General features: G+C 43.5%; 1 protein-coding gene across 1 annotated transcript in view; it reads left to right on the forward strand.

Moving 5' to 3' along the window:
- LOC149320299 (uncharacterized) overlaps positions 1–19,636 on the forward strand; it is a 55,829-nt gene extending 36,193 nt beyond the window's left edge. The window contains exons 12-14 of the mRNA XM_089499440.1: positions 4,916–5,693; positions 15,963–15,969; positions 19,052–19,636. Of these exons, the coding sequence (XP_089355566.1) occupies positions 4,916–5,693; positions 15,963–15,969; positions 19,052–19,601 (1,335 nt within the window). The 3' untranslated portion in view covers positions 19,602–19,636. The remainder of the gene's footprint in view (positions 1–4,915; positions 5,694–15,962; positions 15,970–19,051) is intronic.
- Positions 19,637–21,257: the final 1,621 nt, after the last annotated feature.

The raw sequence follows: 21,257 nt of genomic DNA on the forward strand, positions 1-21,257 counted from the left end.
GATCGCGAATGGCAAAAAGTGCACAAATGATCCTGTATTGTAAAAAAGAAAAACACACACATGCGGAAGTGATTATATATTGCAAAATAAAATAAATGATAAACAATTTAATATTGCAATATATATATATATATATTATAATATTATAATAGCAAACCTTGACTTCGCCATTTTATATAAGGGGTATCATATAAATGTTACAATTATAATATTATATTATGACATATTGTAACATTTATATGATACCCTGCTTTGTATAAAATGGTGAAGTCAAGGTTTGCTATCCGGAATTTATACAAACCGTAGATGCTTGAATCCGTGGATTAAAAAGTCATGGATAAGGAGAGCTGAATGTAACGTTATTATTCTGCAGTGAATGTTTATATATAATTCATATATATTTAATAATTCATATTTTATCATTCATATATGTTTTATAATAATTACATGTTGCAAATTTGTTGCAGAAATATTGCAATTTTTTGTGCATGGTAAAATAAAATGCGCAAACAATTACGTATCGCACGAAAGCAATACATAATACGTTTTTATGCATCGCCAAAAAATAAAAAGCAATGCCTGGGGGAGAGCTGCATGGCAGCAGTTTCAAATCTCTCTCCAAAGCTTGCAAAGCTTCCAGATGGTCGGACTACAAGGCCCATCATCCCCCATCCAGCTGTGCATCCAAGAGGCAGACTGAGACAGTGGTTTAGCAAGGAGTCCTTGGTCCTCCAAGGGTTAAGGGAGCTGAGCTCTGATTCCTAGAGAGGCCAGAGGGACTTTTTAATTTATTATCTTTATGTTTTGCAATGGAGGGAAGAAGGGAGGAGAACATCAGAGGATCCACGTTATTTGTTTAGTCTGGAAAAGGAGGGAGGAGGGGAAAGGTCTTATTTTGGCTGCAATCCCTGGGAGAAAGAAGAAGAAGAAGCCAGGGGTTATATCACCAATGCCTGGAGGAGCCATTGCAAATGCAAACTCTAGTGCTGGGGTTTTAATCTGTTATTTCATTCTTTGCAACAGCTAAATGGGTGATTCCTTAAGGACTGCCAACAGGAAGGAAAGGCCTGATGGAGGTAGATCAAATAAAAGCATGGTTCTAAAATAATGAATGCATTTGGTTTTTTCCACTTCCAGAGGGGCTAGAAATCTTCTCCCCTTCTGCAAACCTAGGCTGCATCCACACTGCAGAAATAATCCAGTTTCACACCAGTGTAACCATGGCCCCGGGGTTTTTTAATATAATATTAATTTATGTATTTATTTCATTTGTATGACGCCTTTTCTGCCAGAAAGAGACCCAAGGCGGGTCACAGATAAAAAAAAATTAAAAATCACAATTAAATTTAAAACAATTAAATTCGTCACATATAAATACAGAGACATTAAAAGCATGGCTATATATATATATATATATATATATATATATATATATATATATATAAATGTTACAATACATTATAATATTTACAATGTTTTTATTTTTTATTTATAATGTTTTATTTATAATTTTATAATATGTATAACCTTAATATTCTAATAAATTGTTATTTTTTCATTTTTCATGAATTACAATCATATTAATTAAAATATTGTTTTAATTATGTTTATATATGTGTGGATCTATCTATATACAAATAGAAAATTTTAAAGAAAAAGAAAATTCTTTTTTCCATTTGTTCTTTTTGATAACAAGACTAGATAGATAGATAGATAGATAGATAGATAGATAGATAGATTGCAACCATATAATGTGTAGATAGCTACATACATACATACACATATACATATAATTTTCATATGGTTGGTATATATATATGTGTGTGTAATGTCTTGTTATCAAAAAGATCAAGTGGAAAAAGAATGTTCTTTTTCTTTTAAATTTTCTATTTGTATATAGATAGACACACACATATATAAACATCATTTTTATATGGTTGCAATATATATATATATATATATATAGTCTTGTTATCAAAAAGAACAAGTAGAAAAATATTTTTATTTTAAATTTTTGATTTGTAGATAGATAGTAGATAGATAGATAGAGATACACACACACTCATATACACATCATTGTACATGGTTATGCTCTATATATAGATTGTGCTCTCTCTCTCTCTCTCTATATATATATATATATATATATAGTTAACAAAATGACAAATGAAAAAGAATTTTTTTCTTTTACATTTTATTTGTATATAAATAAATATATAGATATAGATACACACAGAGACACAAACACATCCTTGTTACAGTCATTTTCTTACATATACCTATCATTCGTTTACACTGAATATCTTTACAATATATGGTTCTCTGTCTGTTTCGAATCTGCTTCCTATCAGCGTCTGGACTGAATTTTCTCCATTTGTTTGTCTGCAATTTCTCATGAATTAGTTATTACAGTTCTAATAGTTATAGTTGCAATGATGCTTTTGCCAATTCCTTCTTAGGAGTTCTTTGATTAACTTTCTCAAGGATTGGTTTTTCTGATGAATACACAATTTAATTGTCAGCAACAGCTAGGCTACACCTTCACATCGGAAATGATCCAGTTTAACACTGCTTTAACTGCCCTGGCTCTATGCTAAGGAATTCTGGGAATTGCAGCTTTGCGAGACATATAGCCTTCTGCGTCACAGAGCTCTGGGATCACAACGAACTACAGTTCCTAGATCCTGCGTGACTTTGACTTAAGGTGACTTAAATAACCTAAAGGCCCAGATCCTGTGTGATCTGGGATGCTAAGCAGGGTTGGCCCTGGTCAGTCATTGGATGGGAGACCACCAAAGAAACACCAGGTGCTGGAGGTTCTATGTCAGAGGAAGGAACAGGCAAAGCCACCGCTGAGGATTTATTGCCCTCTGACATAGAACCTCCAGCACCTGGTGTTCCTTGGTGGTCTCCCATCCAAGGACTGACCAGGGCCCACTCTGCTTAGCATCCCAGATCACACAGGATCTGGGCCTTTAGGTTATTTAAATCACCTTAAGACAAAGTTGAACTTGATGCAATCAAATTTAGTGCTGGAGATATCCTGCATTGAGCAGATGGTTGGACCTAAGTCTCCAAAGAAGGAGACCTCTATGTATCTGAAGGAATCTCTCAAGCTGAACATGAGCCAAGAGCGTGATGCAGCAGCTTAAAGGGCCAATATGATTCTAGGTTGCATCAATCCGAGTGTAGTGTCCAGAATGAGGGAAGTAATTTGTCGTTGTTATGCGCCTTCGAGTCATTTCTGACTTATGGTGACCTTAAGGCATAATTTAGTTTCTGAGAATTATAGACTCATGGAATCATAGAGTTGGAAGAGACCCCAAGAAGGGCCATGCAGTCCAACCCCCTTCTGCCATGCAGGAACTCTCAATCAAAGCAACCCCAGCAGGTGGCCATCCAGCCTCTGTTTAAAGCCCTCCAAGGAAATTTGGTAATAGATAGATAGATAATCCCTGTTTGTTTGTTTGAACCATCCCCCCAGAATTTGCCTGCCTCACCAGCTACCCTCAGCATGTCAAAATAACAACAACAACAACAACAACCCCAAAATAGATCTATATGCATTTGGCCTCCAAAAGGAATATCATTTTTAAAAAGCCAAAGCTGAATAACCTCTTTGTTTGTTTGTTTGTTTATTATATTTCTTTATATCCCACCCTTTCCCCAAGACCAGGCCTGACTCAATATTTAATTTCATTTTTATGCCGCCTTTCTTCCAAATAAAAACATGTTTTTAAAATTTACAATGAGAATTTTTAAAAACGTGAAAATCATCCCATTGCATTTTGGAACAGCCTTGAAGGGGTCTCTGGGAGATTCAAAATGTTCTTTTTTACTCATCCAAAACACCCTGCAGTACTAATCCAGTTTGAGGCCGCTTGGACGGCCCTGGCTCAGTGCTAGGGAATCCTGGGAACTGTCGTTTATCCTGGCACTGGAGCTCCTGACAGAGAAGGCTAAATGTCTCACAGACCTACAGTTCCCAGGATTCCCTAGCACTGAGCCAGGGCAGTCCAAGCGGTCTCAAACTGGATTATTTCTGCAGGGTGTTTTGGAGCCTTGTTGACTTGGTTGTTTCGTGTTATTTCTGCCTCCGGTTCCTAATTTTCTGTTCACATAAAGCCCAGGAACACACTGACTTAATTACTTGTATATCTCTTTAATACAGTTGGCCCTCCATTTTTGTGGCCTTGACTTTTGAGGATTTGATTATTTGCAGATTTGATCAATATGTTCTCTCCAGGAATCTCTAAGTCCTCCAGCGCAACTCTGCTGGAAGTTGACCATAGAGTTGCTCTGGAGGATCTAGAGATTACTAGAGAAATGTTCTCTCAAGTGAAAAAAATAGTGGTTACTGTACCTAGTAAGGCCTTCATACCCACAAATTCTTTATCCACCATCTATCCACGTCTTAAAAATATTCCAATAATAAATAAATTCCATAAAGCAAGCCTTGATTTTGCTGTTTAATATAAGGGACACCATTTTACTATGTCATAATATATAATGGAACTGTAGCATCCATGAATTTTTGAAATCCATGGGGGGGGTGGGGGTTCCTGGAACCAAATCCCAGCCAATACAAAGAACCAACTTTTATCATCTGATTTGGATTTGAAAATGGCAGAATCCCCTTGAAGCAATTCAATTGCCCTTGAATTCCTAATTAGATTTTCTTTTCCTTGTCTTCCAACCAGGGATCCAGCAGGACGATGGGGATTATGGGACACCGTCTGCGGTGCAACCGGAAACAACCAAGGCAGCAGAGATAGAGAAGTTTGGAAATGCATCAAAAGCAAAAAGGCATGCAGGAAATCCGTCAAAGAACAGGAAGAAGAAATCTTCTGATTATTGGGGTGCTGATCTCCTTGAACCCCATATCCTGCAAGAAGAATACAATGAAAGGAGAAAGGAAAAGTGTCCCGTCTGTGGGAAAACATTCAATCATAAATCAAACTTTAAGCGGCATTACAGAACTCACACAGGGGAGGAACCATATAAATGCGCAGCATGTGGGAAGGGCTTTCAGCACCGAGGGAACTATGACAGACATCAGCGGACCCACACAGGGGAGAAACCCTATAAGTGCACCAAGTGTGGGAAGTGCTTCAGCAACCTTATCTCACACCAAAGAACCCACACAGGCGAGAAGCCGTATACGTGCCTCGATTGCGGGAAGAGCTTCAGTATGAGCAGCAGCCTTGCTTCACATCAGAGGACCCACACAGGAGAGAAACCCTATAAATGCAAGGTGTGTGGGAAGCGCTTTGGCACAAGCAGTGGCCTGACCGCACATCAGAGAACCCACACGGGGGAAAAGCCATACCAGTGCAACGAGTGTGGGAAAAGCTTCATCCAGAGCAGTAGTCTTACCGCACATCAGAGAACCCACACGGGGGAGAAGCCATACACATGCACCGAGTGTGGGAAGAGCTTCATTCAGAGCAGCAACCTCACTTCTCATCAGAGGATCCACACTGGAGAGAAACCTTACCCCTGCACAGAGTGCGAAAAGACATTCGGCGATAGTGGCACACTTCGGAAACATCAAAGAATTCACACAGGGGAGAAGCCATACAAGTGCCCAGAGTGTGGGAAAAGGTTCACCGATAATGGGACGCTTAGGAAGCATAAAATAACTCACACGGGGGAAAAACCTTACAAATGCACAGAGTGCGGGAAAGGCTACAGCAGTAACCGAAATCTTGCAGCACATCAGAGAACCCACTGAAAGGAGGGGAAAATTTTGTTGTTGCATGATGGCATGGATAATCCTGACTTGGTATTCAGTGAGTGGTGTATACCGTCACTTTAGGGCAGAAGCTCCCATGAAAATGGAAAAACCACAAATATGTGAGACCTCCCCAAACATTAATGATTGACAGCACCACCCATAACTCGCCTTGCAACCTTGGATTCATTTCATCCCCCACATTTCCAAAGTGATTCCACTTTCAGTCTGATGTTAACAGCCACTGCTGCAGAGGATCCACCTTCTCTCTTCCCTCTCTTCCTCCCATTCCCTCCAAGCCAAAGAAAATCAACATCGTATGTTCCCCACTTTAACAAAATTTTTGTATTCTCCCCATTTCCAAAGTCCTTCCCTTTGAATCCGATATTTGCAGCGCCACCAGGGAGGATTCAGCGTCTCTCCTCTCCTCCCCATGCAGCCAGTCAAAAGCAACACCATACCTTTCCCTGCTTTGCCAAAGTTTGCATCCTCCCCATTTCCAACATCCTTCCACTCTGAATCTGATGGTTGCAGCCACTACCACAAAGGGAAGGTACAATGTTGATTTTGTTTGGGTGAGGAGGAGGAGGAGGGAAGAGAGGTTGGGTCCTCCCCAGTGGTGGCTCCAAACATCGGATTCAAAGGGAAGGACTTTGAAAATGAAGAAGATGCAGACTTTGGCAAAGCACGGTTGCTTTTGACTGACTGGGAGCCCGGGGAGAGGAGGACGGAAGAGAGATTGGATCCTTCTTGGTGGTGATCCAAACGTTGGACTTGGAATGAGGTGGATGAAAAATGGGGAACATACGCTGTTGCTTTTGGCTGGCTGGGAGGGAGGGAGGGAGGGAGGGAGGGAGATGATGAGGCCGACTTCGTTAAGCAGCAGCTACAAAATCGTAAATAGTCAGTACCATGAATCTGAAATCCGTGAACGTGGAGGGCTGGCTGTACATCTGAAAACCTTCAGTACAACCTTTTTTAACCCATAAAATCTCTTGCTGGAGGGCTGTATCCCAAGCAATATCCTTTAAATGCAAGAATCCACTTAAAGAATTTCAGTGCAGAAGATGGTTCACTGATAGAGGAGGTCTTAGTAGCAAGTACATTAGCAATAGCAAGTACATTCCTATACCACTTACCAATGTACTAAGCTTTTTACAAAGCGTAAGCTAATTGCCCCCAACCAGCTGGATATTAATTTTACCCTGACCTTTCTCCAAGGCTTGAACAGCAAGTCTCATCTTGCCTCACAGCTGTCTCGCAATGGATGCGCCATCGGCGTTTGAAGCTCAACATGTCCAAGACGGAGCTTCTTGTCTTTCCTCCTAAGCCCACCCTTCAATACTCCTTTTCTGTCTCTGTGGACAACATTTCTATTCAACCAGTCCAGCAAGCCCGCAGTCTTGGTTTTATCTTGACTCTTCTCTGTCGTGTATCCCTCAGATCCAGACCACAGCCAAGGCTTGTAGATTCTTTTTATATAACATTGCCAAAATCCGACTATATCTCTCTGCCTCTACTGCCAAGATCCTGGTCCATGCCCTAGTGATTTCATGACTTGATTACTGTAATGTCTTCCTGGCTGGGCTTCCTCTTTCTCACCTCCGTCTTTTAATCTCTGTTCAGCATTCAGCTGCACGCATTATCACTTCCACCCACCGCTCTGACCACATCTCTCCTGTGTTGGCATCCCTTCACTGGCTCCCCCTCCCTTTCCGCATTCAGTATAAGCTCCTGCTGTCGACGTTTAAAGCCCTCCATGGACTGGCCCCTCCTTACTTATCAGACCTTCTTTCTCCTCACCTTCCCACTAGGGCCCTCCGTTCTGGTAGTCAAGGTCTGCTGTCTCAGCCCAGGATTTCCTCTGCCCCATCCTGGATTCGCCCCTTTTCACTTGCTGCCCCTCACTCCTGGAACCTTCTTCCCTTGTGAGCAAGAGCCATCACTTCTTTAACCAACTTCAAAACGGAGCTGAAGACCATCCTGTTCAGAGAAGTGTTCCTAGGCATTGCATAGTTGTCACTTGCTATTTGATGTTCTTTTGTTGCCTGTTTTATTGAATCATTTCCTGTATTGCTATGTATTTTATATGTATTATCCTACTAGAGAGGCAGGCTAGCTCCAACAGGCCTCCCTGGAAGAAGATTAACCATCCATTAAGAAGCCAAGCCCTCCCTCCAGTCCATCTCCCCTGATCCAGGCCTCAGAGGTAGAGAAGAACTGCTGGACCTCATCCCCTTCCCCACCACCTCTCCCTTCTCATTTTGTGTCGTGTCTTTTTAAATTGTAAGCCTGAGGGCAGGGAACCGTCCAATTAAAAAGATTGTATGTACAGTGCTGTGTAAATTTACAGCGCTTTATAAATAAAGGTTAATAATAATAACAACAACAACAACCTTGGAAGGATGCCAGGTTGAGTCGACCCTGGAGCTCTTGGCCGGTATCGAACTCACAACCTTGTGGTTTATGAGTCCGTGGCTGGGATACAGGCATTTAACCACTGCGTCACCAGGGCTTGTGTAGTACCACATCTACATCGGACAACTGCAGCAAATACATTTCAGAAATGGATTTCATGTTTAGTCTTCGATCCCATCTTCAAGATATATGTTCATTCTGAACAATTATCTGGGAATGAAAGGGGTTATTAGAAGAGATGAAAGGATTTATTCCAGACCAAGGGTTCTTCCTGTTTACCTTTGCAGTCCCACTCCAAATGGCAACAGGAAGTGTCGCCATTTTGAGAGGGACTGCAAAAGAATTGTATTTGAGGGTAATAATTTTGGGGCTGCTTGTTGGGGTCATTTTCACGTTCCTGCCTGTTTGGAGTTCCAAAATTGTCCAAAAATCATGGAATTTATGGGATCTGCATCTGCACTGCAGAATTAATGTAGTTTGACACTGCTTTAACGCCCCTAGCTCCATGCCAGGACATCCTGGGATTTGTGATTTTGACACTGCTTTAACTGCCTTGGCTCCATGGTAGGGCATCCTGGTATTTGTAGTTTAGTGAGCTATGGCTCCACTCTACAGAAAATCCTGAGATTTGTAGTTTACCAAGGCCTTGAGCCTTTTCTGGGTGCATCTAGACACCATTTCAACAGCTATGGCTCTTATCCTACAGAAAGTCCCGGGATGTGTAGTTTCCCAAGGTCTTTATTCTCCCCTAGGTGCATCTAGACACCAGTTTAACTGCCATTGATTGGCTCCATCCTACAGAAATCTCATGGCATCACCAGCACTCAGGGACGGCTAAAGACCTTGCAAAACTACAGAACCCAGGGTTTCCATAGGATGGAGCTATACAGCTCTTCAAGGTGGTGTTACACTGCATTATTCCTCCAGTGCAGACGCCCCTAGAGGCTTCGTGGACCCAGGTGGGCCTGGGTTTCTCTCCTGTCCTCTAAGTCCAGCAGGTTAGGGATTTTCCCACCAATCAGAGGAGGCCTTCAAGCAGGAGCTCACCTGGTTGCTGAGCAGACTACTTCCCCCTAGCGACCTGCCTGCAAGGTCAAGGCAATTCTTCCCGGTGATTCCAGGTGGCTCTTTTGCCCCCTCTCACGGGATCTTGGGGGGGGGCAAACCCCGCCCCCTTGCGCCCTGCCCCTCCCCTTCCCAGGACCCTCCAGGTGGGGCTGCAGGTGCCTTTTCTTGCCTTCCAAAAGAGAGGAACACGTGTCGGGGGAAAGGGAGACCTGGCTTGCCAGGAACCTCTGGGAGAAGAAGGTGGGAGATGGCTTTGGGAAGAGGCTCTGGGGAGAGTTTGGGGGTGAGGACATTTTTGAGGGGCATCCCCCATTTCTATAGTGGGGTGAGTCACATGTTAGTGGGGAAGAGGAGCCCCCCCACCAAAAAAAAGGTGCAAAGAAATGTTGGGGTTTAAAGCCAGCCTTGGACCAGAGCTTGGGGATGCTGCTTTGGGGGCACTCCAGGTCCCATGATCCCCATTTAGGGCATGGTGTTTTGGGAACAATCTAGGCCCCTAAATCCCCAGTTTGGGAAGCTGCTTTTGGGACACCCCAAGTCCCATAATACCCAGTTTGGGCATGCTGGCATTGGGTAAGTCCAGCTCCCAGAATCCCCAGCTTGGGGGTGCTGGTTCTGGGTGCACTCCAGTCCTTAAATCCCCAGTTTAGACATGATGATTTTTGTATACACAAGGTCCCAAAATCCCCAGTTGGGGGTTGTTGCTTTGGCACTCCAGGTCCAAGAATCTCCACTTTGGAGGTGCTGCTTTTGAGGGGGGGCACTCCAGGTCCCCAAATCCCCAGTCTGGGTATGCTGACATTGGGGCAGTCCAGGTCCCAGAATCCCCAGCTTGGAGATGCTGCTTTTGCAGACACTCCAGGTCCCATATTCCTCACTTTGGGATGCTGCTTTTGAGACGCTTGAGGTCCCAAAATCCCCATCTACAGCATGCTGCTTTTAAGGACACTTCAGGTCCCATAATCTCCATCTAGGGCATGGTGCTTTAGGGGACACTCCAGGTCCCATAATCCCCAGATGGGGGTGCTGGTTTGGGGGCCACTCCAAGTCCCACAATTCCCAGCTGGAGGATGCCTTAAAACAGGGTCAATCAAGTTTTCTAATACATAAAATAATTCTTCACAGTATGAATATAGTAAGCAGGATTCAATTTTTTCATTAAAAGATTAATGGGGGGAAAACTGATCTAAACCCAAAAATTCTGCATTTTAGAGATTTTTATTTCTCAAAAGAACTTTCCAGCCATTTTAGCTGCATTTTGTGTGTGTGTGTGTGTGTGTGTGTGTATATATATATATATGGTAAATATGTATACAGTTGGCCCTCTTCATTTGCGGCTCTGATTCATCATGGTTTTGATTCATATGTTCTCTCTAGGAATCTCTAGGTCCTCCAGCGCAACTCTGCCAGAGGTGACCATAGAGTAGTGCTGGAGAATCTAGACGTTTCTAGAGAAAGCATTTGTAGGTCCTCCAGCATGATTCTATGATCAACCTCTGGAAGATGTTGACCATAGAGTTGCGCTGGAGGACCTAGAGATTTCTAGATAGGTTTTCACTTGGGTAAAAAGAATAGTTTTTTAAATTTATAAATAAATTTATAATAATAATTTATAATAAATGTATTAAAATAAATAAATAAATAATAACTTTGCGGGTCTTCCACATTCATGGGGGTCCTTCACCCCAAACCCCAGCAAATGTGGAGGGACCTCTGTGGGTTTTAATCCATTTTAATATTTTTAGTGCATCTTTTCCTGGAACCAAGGGATCTGGAAACTGTGGTACATTTGTTGGTAACCTCACAACTCAACTTCTGCAACGCAGTCTACATGGGGCTACCCTAGTGCCTAGTCCGGAAACTTCAGTTAGTCCAGTGCTTCTCAGTTATTTTCTGTCATGCCCCCCCTAGGAAGAAGAAAACATTTCGCGCCCCCCGCGCGACTGTAAATAGTATCATTTGTCTATAAAATTGTTTGCCGAGGTCAAACAAGCCCCCTTTTATGGAGCCTCGCGCCCCCCCTGGGGGGCCTGCCCCACTATTTGAGAAGTACTGAGTTAGTCCAAAATGTAGCAGCCAGGTTGGTCACCAGAAAAACCAGGAGTGACCATATAACACCTAAAATCACCTAAAATATTTTACTGGGTTTTGACTGTTTTACTGTAAGCCGCCTCGGTCCTAATTGGTGTAGGTGGGATATAAATAAAAGTTTAGTAGTAGTAGTAGTAGTAGTAGTAGTGTGTGTGTAAATGTATACTCTGTGTGTATGTGTGTGTGTGTGTGTGTATATTGTTGCTGCTGCTGCTGTTTACCACCCACAAGTCGATCCCAACCTAAAAGAATCTGAATCTTGTATTGGGGCAGAGGACAGGATAGCAATTAAATAGATAAGAAAACCCTTAAACATATTCTTCTCAAACATCATTTTCCTGATTTTTGCAGTCCCATGTCGGCATGAACACTTTCCTTTGGATGTTCAAAAACACTTTTCGGGAAGAAAATTGCCCGCAGACCAAAGAGATCATTTCACTCTTTCCAAGGCTCACGGTCAGGATCAGAAATGGAAGACCAAGATCCAGGTGAATCAGAAGCAGGAGCGGTCAATGAAGAGGCAGAGGGTGGGACCGGTGGCATCGATATCTGGGGCGAGCGAGTGCAGAAGAGACTCGGAGGGAACCACGCGAGATGGAACCAGCAGCAGGAGCTTTTCCAAGAGTTTTGCTACCAGGAGGCCGAGGGACCCAGCGAAGTCTGCAGCCGGATCCACCACCTTTGCCACCGGTGGCTGAAGCCCGAGAAGCACACTAAGAAGCAGATCCTGGACCTGGTGATCCTTGAGCAATTCCTCAAAGCCCTGCCTCCAGAGATGGAGAGCTGGGTCAGGGACCATGAACCAGAGACCAGCTCCCAGGCGGTGGCTTTGGCGGAAAGATTTCTCAAGAGGCCGGTGGAGGAGAAGGAGCAGGAAGACTCCCAGGTGAGACTAGGCTGCAGGCGTAGCAAGACAGGGAGGACCACAAAATTCTGCAATAGAGGGTGAAGGGCCTGGGAACCATGAAGTCCTATGAGGAGAGACTTAGGGAGCTGGGGATGTTTATCCTGGAGAAGAGGGTGGTAAGAGGTTAGATGAGAACCCTGTTTGACTATTTGAGGGATGTCACATTGTCTTCTCCAAATCCTCATTGTCCTGAATGAGTCATAGAATCGTAGAGTTGGAAGAGACCAGTAAGGCCATCCAGTCCAACCCCCTGCCATGCAGGAAATCCAAATCAAAGCATCCCTGACAGATGGCCATCCAGCCTCTGTTTAAAGACCTCCAAGGAAGGAGACTCTATCACCCTCCGAGGGAGTGCATTCCACTGTCGAACAGCCCTTACTGTCAGGAAGTCAGGAGGCGCTCTCTTTCATTCAGTTACAACACTCCAGGTCCCTCAATCCCCATTTGAGGGCTGCTTCTTTTGGGGCCACTCCAAGTCCCATAATCCCCATCCAGGGCATGGTGCTTTTGGAGGCACTCCAGGTCCCATAATCCCCATTTTATGGGTGCTGCTTTGGGGGGCATACCAGGTTCATAATCCCCATCTTGAGGATGCTGGTTTAGGGGCACTCCAAGCTTGTTTTCTGCTGATCCAGAGAATGAGACACAGAGCAATGGATGCAAGCTCCAGGGAAAGAGATTCCACCTCGACATTAGGAGGAACCTCCTGACAGTAAGGGCTGTTCCACAGTGGAACACACTCCCTCAGTGGAGATTTTTGTAGAATCCCCTAAAGAGAATGGTAAATCATCAAATAAATAATGGAGAAACCTTCAGAGTATGCCAAAGATAATGAATCTTCAGAAGATAATCAGTGTCCTCTAAATCTTAAAAAGAGAACGGGAAATCTTCAAATAAATAATTTCTTAAACATTTCTTTCCTGGGTTCCAGACACAAGAGAGGACAGCTGAAGCGGCCACTGAGTCACTTGAGGCAGAAGAAATTCCATCAGCGACCAGAGAAGACCCACCGGACGGAGGGCTTGAACAGGAGACTGACAGAGATGGTGGATCTCCAGGTTAGAATATATTGTTTGGTTAATTAACATTTTGGCTGGAAGACCTCCAAATGCCTACAGAGGTGTTTTCTCTAGACATCTGGAGGTCCTCCAGCACAACTCCCTAGTCAACTTCTGGTGGACTTTGACCATAGAGACATGCTGGAAGACCTCCAAGTGATGAGAGAGACTATATTTGTTTGGATACTGGTAAGGGAAACTGCGGATACTGATCCTGTGGATACAGTGGTGGTTCTGCAATTAATTTATAACCTGCTTTCTTCCAATATGACACCCGGCATCAAGCCGACTTTGGTGACCTTCTGAATGAGAGACGTACAGGAACTCCTTGTCATCCAGATCCCTGCTCAGGTCTTGCAAACTCAGTGCAGCCATTCTGGTACCCTTGGTTGAATTGATCAGCCTATTTTGTAATCATCCCCATTTTCAATGTTGTTACTTGCCATCAAGATCTCTTTTGCAGGCACTGCTGTCAAACCAGGTGCCCCCCATCCTACATCTGTGCATTTAATTTTTTTCCTGCGTAAATGAAGTACAGTGGGCCCTTGGTATTGCTGGATGCTCAAGTCCAATTACAGTCAGACCTCTATATCCACCAATTTTTTATCCATGGATTCAAGCATCCACGGTTTGGAAATATTCCAAAAAGATATAAATTCCAAAAAGCAAACCTTGATTTTGCCATTTGATATACGGGACACCATTTTACCATTCATTGTATTTAATGGGACTAGTACCCACGGATTTTGGTATCTATATATAGAATTTCATAGTAAAATGGTATCCTTTATATAAATGGCAAAACTGAGGTTTGCTTTTTGGACTCAGTGACTTGGATGAAGGAATAGAGGGCATGATCAAATTTACAGATGACACCAAATTAGGAGCAACATAGATGATAGATAGATAGATAGATAGATAGATAGATAGATAGATAGATATTCAAACCATGGATGGATGAATCTTTTAGTGCAGAACCCATTCACACTACTGTACCATGATGACTGCAAAATCCAAACTAGTACAGTCGGCCTTTCACATTTGCGGCTTTGAATTTTGCAAATTCGATTATTTGCGGATTTGATTAACCTAGGAATCTCTAGGTCTTCCTGCGCAATTCTATGGCCAACTTTCACCAGGTGTTGCACTGGAGGATGCAGAGATTCCTAGGGAGAACACTTCCCTAGGCCTTTGTATGTCCTCCAGCACAATTCTATGGTCAATTTCCAGCAGATGTTGACCATAGAGTTGTGCTGGAGGACCTAGAGGTTCCAAGAGAGGTGTTATTTGAGGTTTAAAAATGAGTCTCTTTTTATTTGCAGTTTTTCCACTTTCACTGGGATCCTGCATCCCTAACCCCAGCAAATGGGGAGCATCCCCATTTATTTTGAATTATGTTCCATGGCAATGTAAAGTGAGGTTGATTTCATGCAAGGAATGAAAATGCAAAATGACTGTGATTCTCCCTTTCTCTTTTGTCTTCATCATAGGAAACAAAGCATCGACTGGAGATGCTCAACTGGCAGATGTTCCATCGCAACCGTCTTCTGTCCACCAGACGATGGATACAGCTATTGTGTTGTTCAGTCAGATGAGGCAAAGTCCAACCACCGGGGTCAGAATCCCAGTTTTTAAGGGAAAGTGTGTAATGCAAAGCATAAAGCAAAGCACTGAACTTAAAGCATAAAGTGAAGCACAGAAAACATAAAGTGGAGCGTTGAAATTTGCCTTTTGCAAGTCTTCACTGTCCTGAAAGAATCACTCTCTTTCATTCAGTTAGAACTGTATTTAATTCAGGTATAACTGTGACAAATGAAAGTTTTTTAATCAGGAGAAGCTTCAAATCCTGCAGGGCAGTCTTTACATTGCTCTCATCTTCCTTGCCTTGGAAGAATTATGTATTGCATTCAGTAAGAAATTTACACTAGGAAAAAGCTTTTCACATAATCAGGGCAGCTTTAGATCCTGCAAGAGACGACATTCATCCTGGCATTCCTCTGCAAATTGTCTTTGTCCTGAGACAATTGCTCGCTTTCAATTATAATTGTGTTTCATTTAGATGGGAAGCTGTACCATCCAAAAGCTTTTCAAATTGCCAAGGCAGATTTGGATCCTGAAGAGGAAGCAATAGGAGAGCTTTGCAAACCATGGAGGAGGCCTGAGAAACCTGCAAGGGGATAGTCATTCTTTTTCCAAATGTTGGAAAACTGTGTGTCTCAACTGGTGTTGAGAAAACCTTCTTGTCTTCCTCCACCAGGATCCAGTGGCTTCTAAGGAGCCGGCTTTGTCCACAAAGGAGCAGTTGGTTCCACTGGATCTAAGCCTGAAAGCTGGACCTAAGGCAGCTCTGGAAAAGATTCAGCTCCCTCCAGGTAACCTTCCCCCGTTGATCTGTTTCAGTGCAAAAAGGTATAAAGGGCACCAGTTGCAGCTTTGAGACTTAACTGATTTATTCTAACACAAAGTGGATTGGAGCTTTATTGTTGTTGCTGTGGGCAGGCCTTCAAGCTGTTATTCAGTTATGAAGACCCTGAATCTGGCCACACACAAAAAAAAAAAAAAAAACCCAAAGGCAGCAGATTGCATCTGATCTTGGAAGCTAAGCAGGGTCAGTCCTGGTTTGTACTTGGATGGGAGACCACCAAGAATCCCAGATGCCGGAGACTCTATTTTAGTTCTTGGAAAGGACAAGCGTGTTCCACTGTCGAACAGCTGTTTGGAGCACAAACTCCTTTTTGCACTTTGAATTTGGTTTGCAGCAATTGAAGTAAGCTGATGACTAAGCGGGAAGAGGAGGGAGAAACCGGGACTTTTAAACAGCGACTGGAAAGTGGGACAGACAATTCAGATTGCCCTTTCTGAATGGGGACAGTTCGAGGGCGTGCCTATTTCAGTAATGTCTACCGGTGTATTTTCATTACAGAAAAAGACAAGGAAAACCCTAAAGATGATGGCTCCAAAGAAGGGGAAGAATCAACAGATAGTTGCTCAGCTGGATTGGAACACGTGGCAACAGGTAAAAGGTTATGCATGCTCCCGGCAGACAAGTCTTCCAATGAAATCTTATCTGCTAGAACCGTTGGGGGAATGTGCAGAGGGTGACCAGGTGTCCTTTTTCCCCAGGACATGTCCTCTATTTCAAACTTATGTCCAGGAGAAATTCCAAAATGTCCTCCATTTAGAGCATGATTAAGAAGCACAAATTCATATTTCTATGAGTGTTTTAACTTTTATTTGTTCATGTCCTACATTTTACGGTGCCTTGTCCTCTTTTATGATTAGGACATCTGGTCACCCTGGCGGAGGTGGGTAACATGAGGTCTCCCATGGCTTTGGTTTCTGGTCCACAGACGACTACCCTGCCAAAATATCAAAAATGAAAATTTTAAGGAAGGGGGTGGAAAATAGTATACAGTGGGCCCCTCCAAATTCAATGGGGTACTTTGGGGAAACTACAAATAAAAATAACACTATTTTTAACCTGAGAGAACACCTCAACAGGAATCTCCAGGCTTGTCTTCTCCCACTCCTGCCTTCCCAGGTTCACACAGTGTGTGTGTGTGTGTGTGTGTGTGTGTGTGTGTGTGCGAGCGAGCGAGCGCACGCGTGCACACACACACACACACACACACCTTTCCAGGCAAGCATTCTCTGAAGATGCCAACCACAGATGCTGGCAAAAACATCAGGAATAAACTCGTCTAGAACATGGCCACATAGCCTGAAAAACCCACAAAAAACTGATCTCCAGGTCTTCCGTTGCAATTCTGTGGTCAACATCTGCTAGATGCTGATTACAGAATCATGCTGGAGGACCAACAAATGCCTAGAGAAGTTCCTCCAGAGCAACTCTGTGGTTAACTTCTGGCAGAGTTGCACTGCAGAACCTACAGATTCATAGAATCATAGAGTTGGAAGAGAACACAAGGATCATCCAGTCCAACCCCATTCTGCCGTGCAGGAACTCTCAATCAAAGCATCCCCATTGACAGATGGCCATCCAGCCTCTGCTTAAAGACCTCCAATGAAGGAGACTTCTCCCTCCTCCATTGAGGGAGTGTGTTCCACTGTCGAACAGTCCTTACTGTCAGCAAGTTCCTCCTAATGTTGAGGTGTAATCTCTTTTCCTGGAGCTTGCATCCATTGCTCCGGGTCCTAGTCTCTGGAGCAGCAGAAAACAAGCTTGTTCCCTCCTCAATATGACATCCCTTCAAATTTTTAATCAGGGCTATCATATCACCTCTTAGCCTTCTCTTCTCCAGGCTAAACATCCCCAGCTCCCTAAGTCGTTTGTCATAGGGCTCCAGGGTTTCCAGGCCCTTCACCATTTTAGTCCTCCTCGTTTGGACACACTCCAGTTATCTTAACATCCTTTTTAAATTGTGGGCCCCAGAACTGGACACAATATTCCAGGTGGGGCTTGACCAAGGCAGAATATAGTGGCACTATTACTTCCCTTGATCTAGACACTATACTTCTATTGATGCAGCCTAAAATTGCATTGGCCTTTTTAGCTGCCGCATTGCACTGTTGACTCATGTTCAGCTTGTGGTCTACTAGGACTCCTAGATCCCTTTCACATTTGGTCTCCTTAAGCCAGTGTCTGCAGTCCTATATGTATGCATTTCATTATTTGTACCTAAGTGCAGTATCTAATATTTCTCCCTTTCTTTACAACACTGGCCATCAATTCATCAACACCTAATTTATTTGAAAAGTTTTTACCATCTCATTATTTAGCCCTTTGGTCAAAGCAGTCATTTTTAGGGTGTCCAGATCTTCTGGGAAGATCCAAAGCAAAGGAGTGTTGTGTGTAGTGGAGTCTCTTTCTTTGTAGGTCTTTAAATAGAGGCTGGATGGCGATCTATCAGTTATGCTTTGATTGAGAGTTCCTGCATGGCAGAATGGGGTTGGACTGGATGGCCCTTGGGGTCTCTTCCAGCTCTATGATTCTATGAAAAGATGACTCTTTTAAATTCACTATAAAGCAAGTATAGTCCAGATTCACTGTGGGGCTGCCCTTCTCGTATGTAGAGAGTCTGCAGTCGAATGGGACCTTTGCATCACCAGGATTGGGTGACATGCGGGCGAGGAAAGCCACTGCAAATGGCGCATGTAGACATGCCCCTACTCTTTGATGACCAGATCATCTGTTTTGATTCCTTCAGGTGGTGGGATGGAGAGCAGTAGAAAATATGAACAACCAAAACGCAAAGCTGATGAAATGCAGGGAAACAAAGTGGTCGCTTTAGAAGAGGCTGATGTGAATGAAATCCCAACTGGAGACTCTCATAAAGAACCTGAAAAAGATATTGTGGAGGAGGAGGAGGAGTTACTGTTGGTATGTTCTGAGTGTGGAAAGAGCTTCTCCCAGCTGATGGATCTTACAAAACATGAAAGAATTCACTCAGGAGGGGAAAACATTAATGGTGCGGAGCTCCCAAAGCAATCCGCCCACAACCCAGACCCTAATGCAGATAAAATATTTGATATAAGCAAGTATCCCTATAAATGTACAGTTTGTGGAAAGGCTTACAAGAATAGCGTGAGGCTTATCCTCCATCAAAGGAAGCACGCAAAGCCCTGTAAATGCGTAGAATGTGGGAAAGCTTTCAGTGACTGGGAAGCCCTCAAAGCGCATCAGAGAATGTACAAAAGCAAGGGAACCGATGAACGCACGGAGTGTAGGGAAAGCTTTAGCCAGCATGTAAGCCTTAACTCCCACAAAAAGAAACTCTATACATGTTTAGAGTGTGGAAAGAACTTCAAAACCAGGACACACCTGGAAGCACATCAAAGAATTCACACAAGCAAGAAGCCTTATGAATGTTTGGAGTGCAGAAAAAGCTTCCACCGAATCACCGAGCGAAATGCCCATCAGCTTACTCACAAAGGCGAGAAGTCCTACAAATGCCGACAGTGTGGAAAGAGTTTCACTCACCCTGCAAATTTTAAGGTCCACCTAAGAATCCATGCAGGCGAGAAGCCCTACGACTGTCCCGAGTGCCTAAAGAGCTTCGCTGGCAGTAAATACCTTGAAATACATCGAAGAACTCACGTGGGCAAGAAGCCACATAAACCCTTTGACTGTGGGAACAGCTTCACCCAGAAGTCACATCTTAAGCCACATCCAAGAATGCACACAGGGGAGAAGCCCTATAAATGTTTAGACTGTGGAAAGAGTTTCCGTCACAGCACAGAATATGACATTCATCAAAAAGCCCATTCAAGGAAGATGCTCTATAAATGCCCCAAGTGTGGGAAGAGTTTCAGGCATTTGAAAAGTCTGAAAACTCATTGCAAGAATGCACACTGTCACTCCTAGCAATGTTTGGAAGCTTTTGAACTAGCTGGCAAACCCAAAGGGACATGTATACATAATTAGACCAGTGACACTTTAATAAAAGATTGAGATGACATTTTTTTAAAATTCGATTTGATTTAGACTCTTTCGCGCAAATGGGACTCAAAGTGAATATAAGATAAAACAAAACAGTGTGTACAGTGGGCCTCTTGGTATCGGCTGGAGTTTGGTTCCAGGAGCTCGCCATGGACAAAACGGCAAAATCAAGGCTTGCTTTTTGGAAGGTGTTGAATATTTTAAAAATGGATGCTGAATCCATGGATATGGAGACGAGGCTGTAGAACATTTGCAGCTTTGCAGCTTTGACTTTTGCGAATTTGATTATTCTCTGTAGGAATCTCTAGGTCCTCCAGTGCACCAGTGCAAAGTTGACCATAGAGTTGCTCTGCAGGACCTAGAGATTACAAGAGAAAACACTTCTCTAGCCACCTGTAGATGCTCCAGTGTGATTCTGTGGTCAACGTCTGGCTGATGTTGACCATAGAGTTGTGCTGGAAGACCAAGAGATTCCTACACAGGTTAAAAAAATAGGGGCAATTTATTTGCAGTTTTTCCACATCCATGGAGGTCTTGTGCCCCAGCGAATGTGGAAGGCCCGCTGTACAAAACTTTAAAAGCATGAAACCAGGGGTTTGCAACCTGGGGTGCCTGGACCTCCAGGAGGTTCAAGATGGAATTTTAGGGGTGTAACAAAAATACCTGTATTAATATGGGTTCCATTTTCTTTCATCAATCGAGACAAAATCTAGAAATCCTGAATCTATAGGCAGACCTGCAGATCTCAGTCAGCATAGTAAAAACTGCATACCTAAGGCTTGTCTCTCTGCTTCAATTAGTTCAGGGTAAAGTCCTGTTTAAATGGGAAAGTCAGCCTACTGGTGAAAAGACAGGAGGAAGGTTCATAAAGGGGAATAGGGGCTTTCTGATATTCTGGACTTAAAATGTATAGGGCTTTGTAGGTCAGAACCAGCACTTTGAATTGTACCTGGAAGTGGACCAGTAACCAGTGGCGCGGTTTCAGCAAAGGGATTATACATTCCCTATATCCAGCCTCGCTCAGTGTGCATATGTACCTTCAGGTCATCTGCCGATTTGTGAATTTCATAGGGGTTTCTTAGGCAAGGAATCCTTAAGACAGGGGTAGACAACCTTTTTGAGTCGGGGGCCGGGTTGCTGCCCCTCAGACAACTGGGGGGCCGAAGCTAATAAATAAATAAATAAATATTTTTTAAAAAAATGAAATAAATAAATAAACCAGGACAAATGTAGGACAACATTTTCAGATGGAGGGCACTTTTTTATAAAAATGGAGGACACGCGAAAAAAATTGCTGATTTTTAAAAAAATGTTAATAAAAATGCATATTTCGGAGGCTTCTATAGACAATTGCCCCCCTTGCCTGCCGCTTGCCCCCCCTTGCCCGCCTCCTCCTGATAGGCCAAAGGCCCCACGCCCTCACGCGAGAGACCAAAGGCTCTGGCGGCAATCGGCGGCAGGACCGGGCGGGGGCCGGTCCCAAGGCAGGTTGCCTACCCCTGCCTTAAGAGGTGTTTTTCCTGATTCTTTCCTCTGAAATAGAGCCTAAGGCACTGGCCATACTTTGGTAGTCTCACATCC

This window comes from Sceloporus occidentalis, unplaced genomic scaffold (genome assembly GCF_023333645.1).
Source record: "Sceloporus occidentalis isolate IW3139 unplaced genomic scaffold, rSceOcc1.0.p SCAF_1, whole genome shotgun sequence".
In the NCBI taxonomy this organism is placed as follows: domain Eukaryota; kingdom Metazoa; phylum Chordata; class Lepidosauria; order Squamata; family Phrynosomatidae; genus Sceloporus; species Sceloporus occidentalis.